Raw genomic sequence first — 15,286 nt, forward strand, 5'->3', positions numbered from 1 at the left:
AATTGGCTAAATGCGCCCGTGAAGTGTATGTGCGCACCAGAGACCAAGTTCTCCCAAGGGTGAGGCTCTCTCTTTTTATGACTTGGCCAAGCCTGTCAGGAAGGGAGGGGAAAGGAGAGGTGTGGGACTCACTGGGTTTCCTCTGGGGGGAAGCAAAGTGCCTTGGGAGCAGGAACGAGTCCTGCTAACCAAGGGAGAGTGGGACGGACAAAATAGCCAATACTTCCAACTCCAAGCTGACAGGAATCTCAGGTCGGCCTGAAGACAAACACCTTGAGAACTCTGGCACAGAGAGAACCGCTGGATCGATGGCTGGCATGTGACGGAGCAGCTGCAGGTCCACAAATTCTCCCTCAAACAACCCTCTTGGCCTTTTAAGGTGCCCGAGGACGCCAGGGGAGGGGCAGCAGTCTTGGGGGGCAGAGTTGGGTCCCATGAGAAGGGCTTAGGAGGGGTTAGCTCATGGGGGAGAGTGGCCCTGGGAGGACGGGAGTTCTCAGGGGAAGGTAGAGTTAATTCTTCCGATACCCGTTCAGGTCCCTCCCCCCTAAAACTGGTTGGACGGCTTTGCCAGGTCTCGGCCACCTGGGCCGCTCCTTCTCTTCCGTCTCCGGGCCTTGGTAGGCCTTTCACCTTTCTCCCCCTCTTCCTCTTTCCTTTTTTAAAAACAACTAACAAGGCTTTGTGAGTCCCACACGAGTCCTCCCTTCCTCTCTGAAGTTGCCACTTTGGTCACCTCTGGGACCTGTTCTTTTGTCCTTTGCCCAGGTGAGCTAGCCTTCCACACCTCCCTCCCCCCCCCCACCTCCGGCTTGTCCGGTCTCACCCTCTCCACCTGCATCTCACCCCTCCAAACCAAGCACCGAAGCAAGGCCCTCGTACCCACCGGCTCCCCTACCCCATGGGGTCTTCTGGACTGGGCCGTTGCCGGCTGGCATTGGTCTTCGCGGTGCTCATGGACGCGGCGGGCACAGGAGCCCTCCTGACGGGCATCTTTGCCCGGCTACGCCTCCGGGGCCGGGATTTTGGGGACCTTCTGATCTACTCCGGCGCAGTGCTGGTGTTCCTGAGCTTGCTGGGCTGGATCATGTGGTACACGGGCAACATCGAGATCGCCCCCGAAGAGCTGGCGAGGGACTATGGCGCCAAGGGGGGCACATTGGCCCGGCTCGCCAGGAAGATCTCGCGGACGTGGTCCCGACGGCAGAGCAGCGGCCTGGCCATGAGGACGGTGGCGAGCAGCCGGGAAGCAGCATAAAGGTAATTATTGGCATAAAGGCTGCTTTTTCTCAGGCCTCTTCCTTACAGCCGTTAAGAGGGCCAACCTCTGGGTCAGGCAAGGTTTTATTCTTGACGGAAAGGCCCGAAAGATGAAGGAGGTCCCAAAAAATGAATTGTCCTTTAAGCAGGCTTGCTACTAGAAATGACACACATATATTGAACGGTTGTCACAATGCCAGAACACAAACCGGGTTTAATCACGCTTTCGAATACATTTTTTTCTTCTGCGGCAATATGGAATTTTTTGCGGAAAGTGTACTTAAGATTTAGGATTTGATCCTTTTGTTGGAAGGCTGTAGAGAATCACAGAGGAGGTTTCACGGATAACATTTGTAACGTGTTCTGATATTATTGTAATTTTGGGGTCTCTTGTGTACGGCCCTATACATCAGTTGTGAGGATTCACTATCCATATGTCATTATAATCAATTTCATGATTGGTTGTAGAAAGAAAAAGAATATGATTTTCCGATGAGGACAAGTTTTGAACTTTCATAATACATGTAAGTTAGGAATTAATAGCTCTATTTTATGTATGTATAAAAATACATGAATATCTATTTTTCCGTTATCGGTCATGCCACAGAAGAAAAATGCATTTGAAAATGGGTTTAAAATCGATTAGTTTTCTGGCATTGTGGCGACCCTTCAATATACGTGTGTCATTTCTACTAGCAAACCGGCTTAAAGGACATTTCGTTTTTGGGACCTCCACATAGCCTTTCCATCAGTTAGTTCTGCTTCAACCTCCAGGTTAGGCCTGAAGGACTCTTAGAATTAACAACTTTTCTCCAGCTGGGCTCTGGTGGCCCTTTCTTGTATGCCCACAGAAATGCCATTGGGGTCAGGGGGGGATTTCTTCCAGGGCAGACTGGCAAGGGATTTTGGTTTTGGGGGGGGAGGCATCATCTGGCCATGAAATTGGGGTAAGGACTTGGCAACCCGTTGCTAGGGGCAACAATCTGTCTTTAGATCCCATTTGGGGGCTGCTCAAAGTCTAGCCACATTTGCCATGAAGGGGAAGCATCTTTCCTGTGACTTACCTGATCCTCCTAATCCTGCTTGGAGAGCCTACAGCTCTGCTCTTTTGCTTCTGCTTCGTTCCTTCCCTTTGTTCCCCTTTTGGTGTTTCATGACCTGAAACCAGAGCCCGCAGAGGCTGGTTTTGTCTCCACTGAAACAAGAGACGGGCCCCCGTCCACCCCCAGCCTGCTACCTCCAAGGCCTGTCTGTTCTTGTGTCCCCAACCTAAGGCAGGCCTGTTCAACTTGTAGCCATCCAGGCTGGTCTCCTTGCTTTACGCAGGGCCACTCAGTGATGTATCCACAAACTCCTGGTTGTCAGGATGGTGGAAGCACTAGAGGGGGACCTAATACATGGCGGATGCGGGTTCCCTTGTCATCAGGGTGGGGCACGTCATAGGTTAGACCTGAGGCAATGTTTTTGAACACTTTATGGCAGGGGTAGTCAAACTGCGGCCCTCCAGATGTCCATGGACTACAATTCCCAGGAGCCCCTGCCAGCATTCGCAGGCAGGGGCTCCTGGGAATTGTAGTCCATGGACATCTGGAGGGCCGCAGTTTGACTACCCCTGCTTTATGGAATCACACATACCATAGAGCTTGGGGAACTCCTAGAGCATCTTGCTGAGTGGATGACATCAGTTACAAGTGAGGTCATGGCATGGGAACGAAGATGTATTTGCATGTGCGGTATATAAATGTGAATGAATGAGTGAGTGAGTGAGTGAGTGAGTGAGTGAGTGAGTGAGTGAGTGAGTGAGTGAATGTATGAATGAATGAATGAATGAATGAATGAATGAATGAATGAATGAATGAATGAATTAGAGGCTGGCATTCACCACCACACCAAGCAGCGTCATATCATCTCTTTACCATAAGAATCCCTCTGTTCCCCTCCCCTCAAAAGAGCAGGAGAGGGTGGTCTCCTGAGGTTCGTCCCCCCCACCCTCATGCCTCACTATCCAGTGCTGCTTCCCTCTGCAGGGTTATCAGCCAGAGCATCTTGGTGCTGTCCCATTCTCAATTTGCTCTCTGATGATCCTTTTTCACAGGGGACTGACCACCCACACCAAGTTCGCAACCAACAGAGGGATCGTGGGCGAAGGATGGACGACCTCTCCAGCACGGGGGTGTTCTTCAGCCAGTGCCAGGGCTGACCTTTGGCCTGCCAAATGCCAAACCGGGATGCTGGGCTCCTCTCCCCCCAGGCAGATCTTAAGCCACGCCCCCCCCCACAAGTCGTGTGAATTCTGCTTTGCGTTTCAAAAATCTTTCTTTTCAGTACTGTGGTTTGTGTTGATTCTTTTCCGCTGCAAACTTGTCGCAGGGTTGTGGAAACATGGATTTTATCTGTGCCCCGTGCCTTTTGAGTTGGGTTGTCAACTCCAGGTATGCCCTGGAGATCTCCTGCTATTGTCTCCAGACAACAGAGATCACGGAGAAAATGGCTACTCTGGAGAGGGGACTCCATGCCATCGGACCCTGCTGAGATCCCCACCCTCCACCCCTCCAAATCTCCAGGTAGAATCATAGAGTTGGAAGGGACCTCATGGGTCATCTAGTCCAACCCCCTGCACTATGCAGGTATTTCCCAGTGCGCTGACTATTACATGTGCCCATACTCCAGAAATTCAGGCTCCCCTCCAAATGAAGGCAGCATTGGCTGCTTTTATGCTCGTCATGCAGCCGCGGAAGAACAGGAGCCCTGAGCAGGTGGGAAAGTGGAGGGTGGTAAGGAACCAAGGTGCCTCCAGTCTCTGGGAAGTGACCTAAAACTGAAGGGTCTGAGACTACCGACATAAGCATAAAACTAAATTCTTTTACTGAAAGAGGTCAAGGCATACCACGACTGCACGGTCGGGTTGGTACTCCACCACCCGTCGGACAATCTGGCTCCGTTCAGCAGCCCACGTTCCTTCTTATGCTTACGGCGGCGGCTCTTCCGGGGCAGGGGGTGGCGGAGCGTCCGGGGCGGGGGGCGGCGGCTCTTCTGGAGCTGGTGGTGGCGCTTCTGGAGCGGGTGGTGGTTCTTCTGGAGCAGGTGGCGGTGGCTCCGGGCTCAGTGGTGGTTCCGGGCTCAGGGGCGGTGCCTCAGGACTTGGTTCCTGGCTCATGTCTAGGCTCGGTTCCGGGCTCCACTGTCGCTGATCCCTCAGCTCCTCCAGCTCGATGGGCTCCGGGCTCCACCCCACCTGCTTGGAGCCCCTCCGTTGCGTCCAGGAGTCATCCGCCTGTAGCGAGAGCGAGGCTGTCCCCTCTTGGGGCTCCGATTCGGCCACGCTCTCGTCGTCCAAGAGCTTGACCAGGTAATCGTCTATGTTGCCTTCGCTTACCGGCCCCTCGGACATCTTCTCTTTCCTTTGGAACTCTCTAAATTTGCTACAAGGGGGAAGAACCAAACCAGGACTCAGTGCGGAAGAAGAAGAAGAAGAAGAAGAAGAAGAAGAAGAAGAGGAGGAGGAGGAGGAGGAGGAGGAGGAGGAGGAGGAGGAGGAAGAGGAAGAGGAAGAGGAAGAGGAAGAGGAAGAGGAAGAGGAAGAGGAAGAGGAAGAGGAAGAGGAAGAGGAAGAGGAAGAGGAAGAGGAAGAGGAAGAGGTGGTACTTATGTGCCGCTTTTCTCTACCCGAAGGAGGCTCAAAGCAGCTTACAGTCGCCTTCCCTTTCCTCTCCCCACAACAGACACCCTGTGAGGTGGGTGAGGCTGAGAGACCCCTGACAGGACTGCTCTTTGTGAACAGCACAATCAGGACTGTGATTAGCCCATGGCTGCATGGGGAGGAGCGGGGAATCAAAAGAAGAATCTTGTCCCGGTGGTCTGATAATGAACGCCAGCTGTCCCACCCACACTGCAGCCCACTTCAGAGGGGCAAGTGCTGCCCACGGGCCCCGTGACTTACCAGCCATAAAAGAGACATGCGCCAAAGATGACCACCACCACACAGGTGCCGCCGAGGATCCCCGCATTGCGCCGTTGGGTAGCAGCTGCCAAAAGAAAAGCAACTGTCTCAGTGAAGGAGACGCCTCACCTGGATGCCAGGAAGTCCTGGCCAGTGGAGGTGAGGCTACAGGTAGACAGAACACCCCTCATTCATTCATCCCTGGATAGAAGCCAGGGAACTGAGCATGTTCCTTATCGCAGGTGATAGCAGAGGCAAAAACACATAGCCCCCCAGGGCTGCCAACCTCCAGGTGAAACCAGGAGATCACCTGGAATTACTCCTGAGTTCCCCTGGAGGAAAACTTGGAGGATGCAATCCAGAGCATTACATCTTATCAAGGGGCCTCCTCTCCCCGAGACCCTCCCTCCCGAGCCGCCACATCCACCATCTCCAGAGATTTCCCAGCTCAGAGTAAGCCCCCCGCAAGGAGCCATGATCCAGGTCAAATTCCAAACGGAAATGAGGTTCCGGATTAGGGGAGGCAAAGGTATGTTTTCTCTTGCTTGTATCTCCAGCACCACAATTAGATGGGTTGAACTGCAGAGCCCATCGAACTGTTAAAAGAAATATTAAAATGCGTACCCAAAACAACAAAGAGCAGTTCAGCCAAGCACATCAACAAAAAGGAAGGCTAACTGAGGGAGAGTGAAGTCTTGGCTTGCATGGCAGTGATGGAGAAGAGAGTACTCCGTGACCTTCACAAACTCCAATTCCCACGATCCTTGGAGTTAGGCAGGACTATCAAACTAATGCAAGCTTAGTGCAAGATCACAACCACTGATAATTTGTGCAGTACTTTCAGCACTCAAAGCCCTTTGTCAGTTCCCAGATCAGACTTATTTAGGTTATTTTATTCATAGAGGAATTTATATCCCACACCTTTACCCAAAGGTCCCGTGGTGAGTTACAAATACAGAACGAAATAATGTAGAAGACATTCAGACATTTAAAAACATAACACACACACACACACCCGGCAGGACAGCATGCAAAGGAAACTAGGGCCTATTCTGCACACAATGGATAATGTACTTTCAATGTGCTTTGGCAGCTGGATTTTCTTGTGCAGAACAGGAAAATCTACTTCTAGAGTGCATTGAAAGTGCATTATCCATTGTGTGCAGAATAGGCCCAGATGTCAAAGGTCTGGGTAAAGAGGTGTGTTTTCACCAGATGCCAAGCCCCATATATCCTAGATGCATGGCCAGTCACCAGAGGAAGGCTATTCCAAAGTCTTGGGGCCACCACAAAAAAAGCCCTCTTTCATGTCTCCAGCCCTTACACCCCTGAGAGGTGGTACCGCAAGAAGATTCTCTCCTTGAGATCTCAGTGCTCAGGCAGGACTTATCCCAGTAACCCTCAACAACAGCCCTACAAGGTAGATCTACCTTATTAAACCTATGCTGTAGACAAGGAATTGGGGTCTGCCTAGTTTGTTAGCAACTGACATGACGCGGGCAGCTAGGGACCTCTCAGGAGAGAGCTGGAACTTTGGGCCACTACTCTATAGCAAGTCCCCTAGATTCAAGGCCCAAGGACCTGGACTGCCCCAGATGGACAAGCAGGTGTACAAAAGTTAAGTAGCAGCCTTTGCACTAGTTGCACCACAAACGCATCTTCCTAAAGAGGCCCTTGTCTTACCATCAATGATGTGGTGGTAGCAGGTATTGTTCAGGAAGCAGCATTTTTTCTGTAGGCACTGGTGAGGGTAGAAATTCTCTGCTTCACCACCACACTTCTGCCGGTGGGAGGGATCCTGGTCGCAGGCTGGAAGAGAGAGCGAGAAAACAATTGGAGCACCATTTGGCCTGGGTCTAACGCTCAAAGAGAGCCTCCAAGCAGCTGACCGTCACCTTCTGTTCCTCTCCCCACAACAGGCACCCTGCGAGGTAGATGGGACTGAGAGAGTTCTGACAGAGCCGCTCTGTGAGAACAGTTCCAACAGGACTGTGACTAGCCCAAAGGTCTCCCAGCTGGCTGCATGGGGAGGAGTGGGGGATCAAACCCGGCTTGCCAGAATAGAAGCGGCCGCTATTAGGTTTGTATGACTGTTTCAAGGTATCCGAAGAAGTGTGCATGCACATGGGCGCTCAAACCGAGAATGAAGCCTCCTTGGACTTAAAGGTGCCACGAATCTCAGGCATCGTTCCACGACCAGGCCTTGCTAGGTTTCCACTCCCCCTGGCCGTTCGTTTCAGAAAGGGGATGCGAAGAAGAGGAGCGTTCTTTACTTACTGAGTGGCTTGAAGAAAGTCGATTCTTCACTTGCACGAGCACGAGCACTAGCTGGAAGAAGAGAGCAAAAAGAGGGCTGGATCAGAAGCAAGCGGGCCCATAAGTCCTGCCCCACACCACGCCGCACCTTCACTGCCCTCCCACGCCCGTCCCTTCCCCAATCCGGGGCCTCTCCCTCCTACCTTCCGGGACCAGTGCTCCCAGGCAAAGGAGCAAAGCCAGAGCAGGCTGGCTCATCTCTCTCTCCCCTTGGGGATACTCGTTCCATGTGGGGCTGGTGCCCACAACAGGCTCCCAACAGGACCTGCAGAGAATGACAGGGGCCTTCTTCTGCTGGGGCGGGGCAGCAGGGGCCGGCTCATGAGTGGTGTCAGAACTGGAGAGAAGTGTCACAGAACCTGGGAGTTCTAGAGTATCTGGCCACCTAGCAACCAGCGAGGCTGGGGGGAGGGATTCACGATGCCGTGGAGACTTGGTCCCGGTATTTTTCAGAGGTCCTGATTGGCTCAGTCCCTTCGAGCACCCGCCCTCCTGTTTGCCTCCCAGTGATGAAAAACAACAGTTAGACAGTTAGGGTCCTCTCTCCTCTCTTAGTTACCAAGTTGTTTTTTCTTCAGAATAAAACTATTTTCTTCTTCAAGCAGCTGGTGCTTCGGTACCGCTTGGCATATTTAAGCTCTGCCCACAGGTTGATCCACAGGGGAGGGGCTGTGGCTCAACAGAAAAGCCGAAGGTTCCAGGTTCAATCCCTGGCGCCTCCAGGTGAAAAGGACAAGGCATAGAATCGTAGAATAACAGAGCTGGAAGGGGCCTCTTGGGTCATCTAGTCCAACCCCCTGCCCTATGCAGGACACTCACAACCCTCCACCCTCTTGAACTTTGTGAAGTTCAGCCAGGACATCCGAGGATTCTCCAGTGGCCGGGTAACAGACATTTGGAGGGGGTCTACCCTTGCCGGCCTCCACATCACAACCTTCACATTCCTTGGAGGTCTCCCATCCAAACACTAGGCAGTGTCGACCCTATACCGGACAACACTGGGCTCGCATGGGTTCTTATGCCTACACCCATCATTAGGTGCTCTTGAACGGGCCATGGAGAATGGGTGGCTTGCTGTATACATTTCAAAGTCTGATTAACCCAAGAAAGCGCATTAAACATACCTGAACCATGCCCCCCTCCCCTCTCCCGAAATCTCCTTTTATTCCACAACCCTGCTTTGCGCCAGTGCCTTTGGCTGTCCCGATCTTCACCCTCTCCTCATCGCCTTCAGCAACCGGCCGGGCAGCTGCGTTCACGGGCCGGGATGCAGGGGGGACCGTGTCCTTGCTCCCCACCCGAGCGGGAAGCCATCGTACGGATTCCCGGCCACTCGTGGCTCCGCCGTTCCTGGCGCCCTGCGGCGTGGAAGCACAATCTAATCAAGGGTTGTTAAATGCAGATACATCCCTCCAGCCTTCCCTCCACGGCGGGCTCGGGCAGTAAACGCTGGAGCCTCCGCGTTTATTGGGCACTGAGGTCATGGCTACGATGCCCCCGGGGGGAAAGATGGGAATGAGTGAATTCCTGCACTGCTCTCTGACTGCAGAGACGCCCCACTCCCGCCTGGACTCATCCCGCGACTGCAACCCAACATCCGCTAAAGACCCCCCTCCCCAAAATAATCAATTCACAGCCCCTAAAACATAGTTCCCCAGTCCCTTACATCCAGGAACTTGAGTGGAGCTCACAAACCCAGCACCAAAATTGCATGGCAGGAACTGCTTGGTCCATCAGTATTGCCAACTAGCCTGGCAGCCGTTCTCCGGGGTCTTAGACCACGTCTTTCACCTCTACCACCTGGAGACACCGGGGATTGAACCTGGGACCGTCTGCGGGCAGATGCATGGCCCCTGAGCCACGAGTCTTGTTGAGACCAGCCCACCCCTGCCAACTGCTGCCTCTCAGCCTTCCCGTGGACAATGGGAATATTACGTGATTTCGAGAGGCAAAGGAGTAAGCCATTGAAAGCCTTCTGCCTCTCCGAAGGCTGCTCTCTTAACGCTACGGCTGACAGCTATGATGGTTGACTTGCAGCGTTTCAAATGCTCATCTCAGAGCACGGCAGAATCAGGCTGCAATGGTCCCGGGGGTCCAGCGATCGATCATTGATTTATGAATTTACTGAGCACGTGTTTACCGGGCCATTCTTTCAAGAAACACAAATGAGGACTAATTACTCTATGGTTGTCTGGACAGGACGTGGAGGCACGAAGGGAAGGGAGTTGGGACTCTGCTAGACCGTCAGCTTCTGCCCAAAATAAAATAGTTCCCTGCAATTACAAGCATCGGTCACCAGAGGTCGCCACCCTCTTGTGCAGAAAGTTGAAATAGGGTCACTTCTAAAACTGGTAGCATAAATATGGAGAGATTTGCCACCGCTGTTTGCACAGAGAGATGAGGACTTCAGCAGCTGCGGTTTCTCCCGCTGGTGTACTGCAGGAGAGTCTAAGGCTGCTGGAATCCCTTCTTCACGAGTATTAGTACAGAAGATCCTTGTCCCATCCCATGTGGGCATAATAGACAGCGTCCTACAACATCTAGACCAGGGGTGGCCAAACGGTGGCTCTCCCTGGCATTGCATCTCCACAGAACTCCCCCCCCCTCCAAAACCCCACCTTCTCCAAAGCCTGCCCCACCCATGCAGCACCCCAAAGGGCCAGGAATGCCCCACTGTCTGAGTTGTCCACAGCTCACGTGTACACTCTAGCACAGGGGTAGTCAAACTGCGGCCCTCCAGATGTGCATGGACTATAATTCCCATGAGCCCCTGCCAGCCGGCAGGGGCTCATGGGAATTGTAGTCCGTGCACATCTGGAGGGCCGCAGTTTGACTACCCGTGCCTAGCAGAACAGATGCTGCATTGGTTAGTTGAGAAGTTTCAGGGTCCTGGCAGATACCCAGACCTGTTTAGAATGAGAGGGGAGCATTCGGGGAGGGGGGGGGAGGCTGTGGGTGACACGGGATCCTATATTCGTCCCCTAATCCCTTGTGGCACAGCCTGGCCCTTTACTGCCGCCCTTAGGGCCTCACACCCTCTGGCTGGGACAGACAGGCCGCCGGGATGAAAACAGGAGACCGGCCGCGATTGTCCTGTCTGAAGTGACCACAAAGCCACCGGGGACCGCTAAGGAGAGTTACTGCAGGGAGGGAACTCCCAGCTCAGCAGGCGCTGGCCCAGAGGGACGGGCAGAAACACAAACAAAACCAGTGTGGAGGGGGCGGCTTGCAGGCTCCCAAGCGGAGCCGTCTCGAGAAAGGGAGTTCACGCCTGCTGCAGCGTGGCTCTCGAGCTCGTTTGTGTCCACGCGTCGCTCTGCATGCAAATGCATAAAGCCGGACACTGTCTAGAAGCGGGGCCAACCGTGTCTTCAAAAACTGGCTTGCGGGTCAGAGCGAGGGGGGGAGGGCTGCTCCCTCCGCGGGCCAGCCCGGAAGGGCACGGAGCCAGGACTCCCGGGTTCTCTGAAGAGCAGGGTGGTGGTAGGGAAGCCACCGGAGGGGAATAAGGATCGGCGTTCTGTCTGAGGGAAGGACGGCAGGGAGTGGGACCGGAGTTGGCTCCGCTTTCTCTCCAGCAGGCCGACTCCCAAACCTCAGACTGGGCAGCAGTTCAGAGCGAGCGAGGAATGGAACAGCGGAGGCTTAGCGTGTCTCATGGCGTTGGAGGTCTGGCCGGTTCACTAAAGGCAGGGGCGGGGAGCCTGGAGCCCTTGGTAGGGGGTATGCCTGGAAGAAGCCACGGTCGGGGCAGGTTCAAAGCTGGAATGTGCTGACATGGGCCCAGCTCTCCCAAAGGGAACCTAGAAAGAGCTGGAGGGTACGCCCCTTCGGACACCTGGGCCAAACTGTTGGAGCCAGGAAGGAATGTTCTTGCTCTTCTCCTTTCTAGATGCCTACCACCAATTCCTGTCTTCATTGCAAGGAAGGGCTTTCTGGGTTGTGAGAAGGGATGGCCAAACTGTAGCTCTCCAGATGTCCGTGGACTACAATTCCCACAAGCCCCTGCCAGCCCATGCTGGCAGGGGCTCGTGGGAATTGTAGTCCATGGACATCTGGAAAGCCAAGGTTTGGTCAACCCTGACCTAGACAGGAGGCACAGCAAAGGATTCTGGGATGTGCCTGAGAATTATGGCAGAATCCTGGATTACAAACCTGAGAATGGCCCGTTGGCCCCATTTCTTGTGCTTCGTAACTTGTTCCCCTGCCCAGAGTCAGCAAGAAAAGTGGAGAAACAATCCAGAATTCTGTAACAGTAGGCGAAACGTGCCAACGTTTTTGGCAGGCGGGAATTAGATTTGGCGTGAATAGTGGAGCGGCAGGTCTCACGACGGAAGTTTTCCTGTTCCAGAGGACAACCCGGCTTGGATGTGTGTGCCGTGCTCTGCAATTTCCACCTGGCCCATTCATGTAGCAGCCTTGTGAGATCCACCCCGATAAGGACCAGTTAACAAATAGGAGATTGAGCCTGAAAGAGATTGGTTACATTTTGGCCGCAAGCTGTGACCGCTGTATGTCTGCAGCTGCTGCTTTCGGTATAGTGTATTTTCCATTGCATCTGTGCAGCAGTGGCACATGTAGATATTGCGTTTGTTTCTTCACGGCCTTCTGCAGTGTATGAGTTTAGCCCCTGTGGTGAGATTTGAACCCAAGTTTGCTCTCTTTGTGGAACTGCTTTGGCTTTTTCCCTGAGTCTTCCTTCCTTCCTTCCTTCCTTCCTTCCTTCCTTCCTTCCTTCCTTCCTTCCTTCCTTCCTTCCTTCCTTCCTTCCTTCCTTCCTTCCTTCCTTCCTTCCCCCCTTCCCTCCTTCCCTCCTTCCTTCCTTCCTTCCTTCCTTCCTACCTACCTACCTACCTACCTACCTACAGAGAAGACCAGCTCTTTGTACATTCAGAGTGCAGGTTACATCTGCATAGCAAATATGAACCTCGGTGGTCTCAGGAACAGGGAGGGTTGTTAACTTCAGACAGGGCTTACGGATCTCGGAGGATTACAGCTGATCTCCAGACTTCATAGATCAGTTCCTTGGGGAAAATGGCTGCTCTACAGAATTACATCCTGGTGAAGACCCTCCCTTCCCCAAACCCTACACTTCCCATTCTCTACCCACACACCTCCAGCCGTTTCCCAACCTGGAGTTGGCAACTATAGGAATACACCAATGATAGGAGCGCAACGTATCCTCATTGTGGTGTAAAATAGAGACTGGGCCTAGTGGTTGCTAGGCAACTGCAAAGTAACCCCTAGGCTCCAAATGATGGCTTTTCCCCCTAGTGGAGAAGCAGCAAGTAGCTCTTTGTGGTTGCCTAGCAACCTTCGGGTCCACGCACCATCCACCTCAGGGCCCTGATTCTAGTATGCCGTTTTACGACTTTGCGACTGAAGTAAAGCGAGTGGCAATAAGTAAATTAACACACGAACAGAAGGGATTGTGGGGCACAGTATAGGGCAGTCCAAACTCCGAGCGTATGGGGAGGGGAGGGAGGGTCTGGGTGCATCCGTGACCCTGTGCAAGAGGGTGAGGCTGTGGGCTTGGGCCAGTTTCAGGGCCAGCCTTGCGGGAACAGATACACCCACCCCTCCCTCCTTCCCTGCTTTGAGGCAGAAATTCATTCCTCCATTTGAAATCCTAAACGGCCTGAATATTTGTGGCACACAAATGTTGAAAAAAGTTGCCTTCAGGACTGTGGAATGCTGCTAGGTTTTGAAGTTAATGGCCCGGTTGTTCCTTGGGGCGGGGGGAGGGGGGAGGGAAGACTGGCAGGCCATGAGGTCTCCCACCCTCCCAGAAAACGCATTCCCTCTAGGTGCATGCCCGGATCCCTTTGCTGCCTGCCTTTCTCCTTGAGCAGCGCAGGGCTTGCCTCCGTCTGTCGAATGCGGCGGGGTCTCTCTCCCAGCTCTCTGGCAGCTCTCGAAGACCTCATCCTGCCAAAAGAATGGGGAGCGACGCCACACACAAAACCGGGAGCCTCCCACAGCTCTCTCGGTTCCGTCACCTGCTGCTCGCTAAGAACTTTTCCATCTCGGCGCATAAAAACGACACACGGGCTCCCTGGGACGACTCATCCGGCCCATGAGCGCAGCAACCTCAAGAGTCTGACCGCGGTGTCCAAAAAGTGACCCCGCCCCTGGCAACCCGTCCCGGATTCCCCTGGAATGTCTAGACTCCAGTCCGGACAAGAAGCCAGGCTCCCTCCCCAGTGCGGGATTCCCTGTCGCACGGCAGCCAGAACCTGTGGCTGTGGGGACTTGGAACATGGCAGGCAAAACATGCCCGTTTGCCTCCGTGCCGGGGGAGTCCCTGTTACGGGGCACATGAAATCACGTCCGCTGGGGCTTGCTTATAAGTCACGCCACTGGGCTTCTGAGCTGCGGTTTCCCTAGGCTCCGTTACACGACAAAGGGTGTGCTCTTGCAAACTGAGGAAAGGGAGATCACGGAACTGCACCAGATGTAGGCCACCGCAAGCACCGGACACCAAACAGGGAGCCTGAAAAACAGTGGCCTCTGAGCATGTACAGAATGTCTTTCCCCTTCACCACAGACTTGCCCCCACCCGTGCACCTGTGAGTAGAGAACAAGCTTTCCACCAGGTTGACCTTGAACTCATGTTAGGCTGGTTTCACACAGGAAGGTGGATGTGGTGGCAAAGCAGAATGGATTGAAGGATGTTGAGCAACAGGCAGAGGGAACGTTCCCTCGTCTGAAATAATTCCGTGCAACCAGAAAACAAACGTTATCTCTGCTGTTTGGGGTGCTGGTTTTTGCTTTTCAGGGAGATTCTAACATCGGGGAAGTCTTCCAAAATGCATCTCCCACATACAGTGTGAAGAAGTGCGGCCCTTTCACCCTCCCCGCATCCTATCCCCTGGTTCTCCTGCATGTGTGAACCAGGCCTTAAAGCAGGTTTTCTCGACCGGGGTCTTGTCAAACCCTGGGGTTTCTTAACAAGCCCTGGGAGAGTCTCTCGAATGGGTGAGGGTTAATTAACTCTTATTCTCTCACCTCATTCCCCGCGCACAAGTAACTCATGTGTGGGGCTTGGATGCGCAAGTGTATGCCATGTCCCCTTGCAAATACAAGATCCCCTTGCACAGCTTCCCCTATTAACTCCGTCCAAATCCCGAGGCCGACTCAGGAGCCAAACCGCACTATCGCCCCCCCACACCACCCTCCACGTCTCTGCGTCAGAGACAGATTGGCCTCCGCGGGGAGGCAGGCGGGGAGAGAAAGGAACAGCCACCGGTGCACGAATGTGCCCTTGCGAGGATCATTACAGCCTTCTGGTACAGATAGGCCAGAAGGGGCTGGAAGCAGGGAGGGGGCCCGGGAGAAAGAGAAAGAGAGAGCTGTGCGCCTGAACATTTCTCTAATCCCCCGGCTACCCCCGGCTGCTGATTCAGCATATTTTCCATGACCCAGGAATTCATGTTGGCCAGGAACAGTGAATCTCTGTTGTCTGTGCCTGGACCATGCTCAAAAAAAATGGCAGGCGGGATCGGGGAGGGGGGGGAGAGAGAGAGAGGCGAGAGGGCTGGACAGGCATGGGCCGAGGGGCTGGTCTTGGGAAGGCGAAACTTTGGGGGTGGCCGAGCCGAGTTCCAGAGAGGGGCACCGGCGAAGGAGGCGGAAGGAGAACCTGGCCATGGCGGCTGGAACAGAAGCAGGCCAGCAGAACGGGCGGAAGAGGAGAACACGGGGCAGAGGTGGTGCTGGAGGGAGACCGGTGAGCCGTTCTGCAGATACTCTCCATCCTGCACCCTCTCT

At 53.9% G+C, this 15,286-nt stretch overlaps 2 protein-coding genes across 2 annotated transcripts; one reads left to right on the forward strand and one right to left on the reverse strand.

The window, feature by feature from the left end:
• On the forward strand, positions 1-3,587 carry TMEM238 (transmembrane protein 238). The gene is made up of 2 exons (XM_077314996.1): positions 1-1,260; positions 3,356-3,587. The coding sequence occupies exon 1, from the start codon at positions 902-904 to the stop codon at positions 1,256-1,258; it is 357 nt and encodes a 118-aa protein (XP_077171111.1). The 5' UTR covers positions 1-901; the 3' UTR covers positions 1,259-1,260; positions 3,356-3,587.
• A 515-nt stretch (positions 3,588-4,102) lies between these two features.
• LOC143825826 (uncharacterized) lies at positions 4,103-7,871 on the reverse strand. The gene is made up of 5 exons (XM_077314161.1): positions 7,660-7,871; positions 7,478-7,528; positions 6,884-7,009; positions 5,201-5,285; positions 4,103-4,682 (listed from the first exon to the last, which is right to left on the reverse strand). Exons 1-5 carry the CDS (start codon positions 7,712-7,714, stop codon positions 4,229-4,231), a joined length of 771 nt encoding a protein of 256 aa, XP_077170276.1. The 5' UTR covers positions 7,715-7,871; the 3' UTR covers positions 4,103-4,228.
• Positions 7,872-15,286: the final 7,415 nt, after the last annotated feature.

Source organism: Paroedura picta, chromosome 16 (assembly GCF_049243985.1).
Source record: "Paroedura picta isolate Pp20150507F chromosome 16, Ppicta_v3.0, whole genome shotgun sequence".
Lineage (NCBI taxonomy): Eukaryota > Metazoa > Chordata > Lepidosauria > Squamata > Gekkonidae > Paroedura > Paroedura picta.

Bases quoted from the DNA above. Each gene is read 5' to 3' on its own strand.
- TMEM238 (XM_077314996.1), top strand. From the start codon at position 902: ATGGGGTCTTCTGGACTGGGCCGTTGCCGGCTGGCATTGGTCTTCGCG.
- LOC143825826 (XM_077314161.1), bottom strand. From the start codon at position 7,714: ATGAGCCAGCCTGCTCTGGCTTTGCTCCTTTGCCTGGGAGCACTGGTC. The intron at 7,010-7,477 runs GTAAGTAAAGAA...TCTCTCTTCCAG, and splicing joins GACTTTCTTCAAGCCACTCA to CCTGCGACCAGGATCCCTCC. The intron at 4,683-5,200 runs GTAAGTCACGGG...TCCCCCTTGTAG, and splicing joins GCATGTCTCTTTTATGGCTG to CAAATTTAGAGAGTTCCAAA.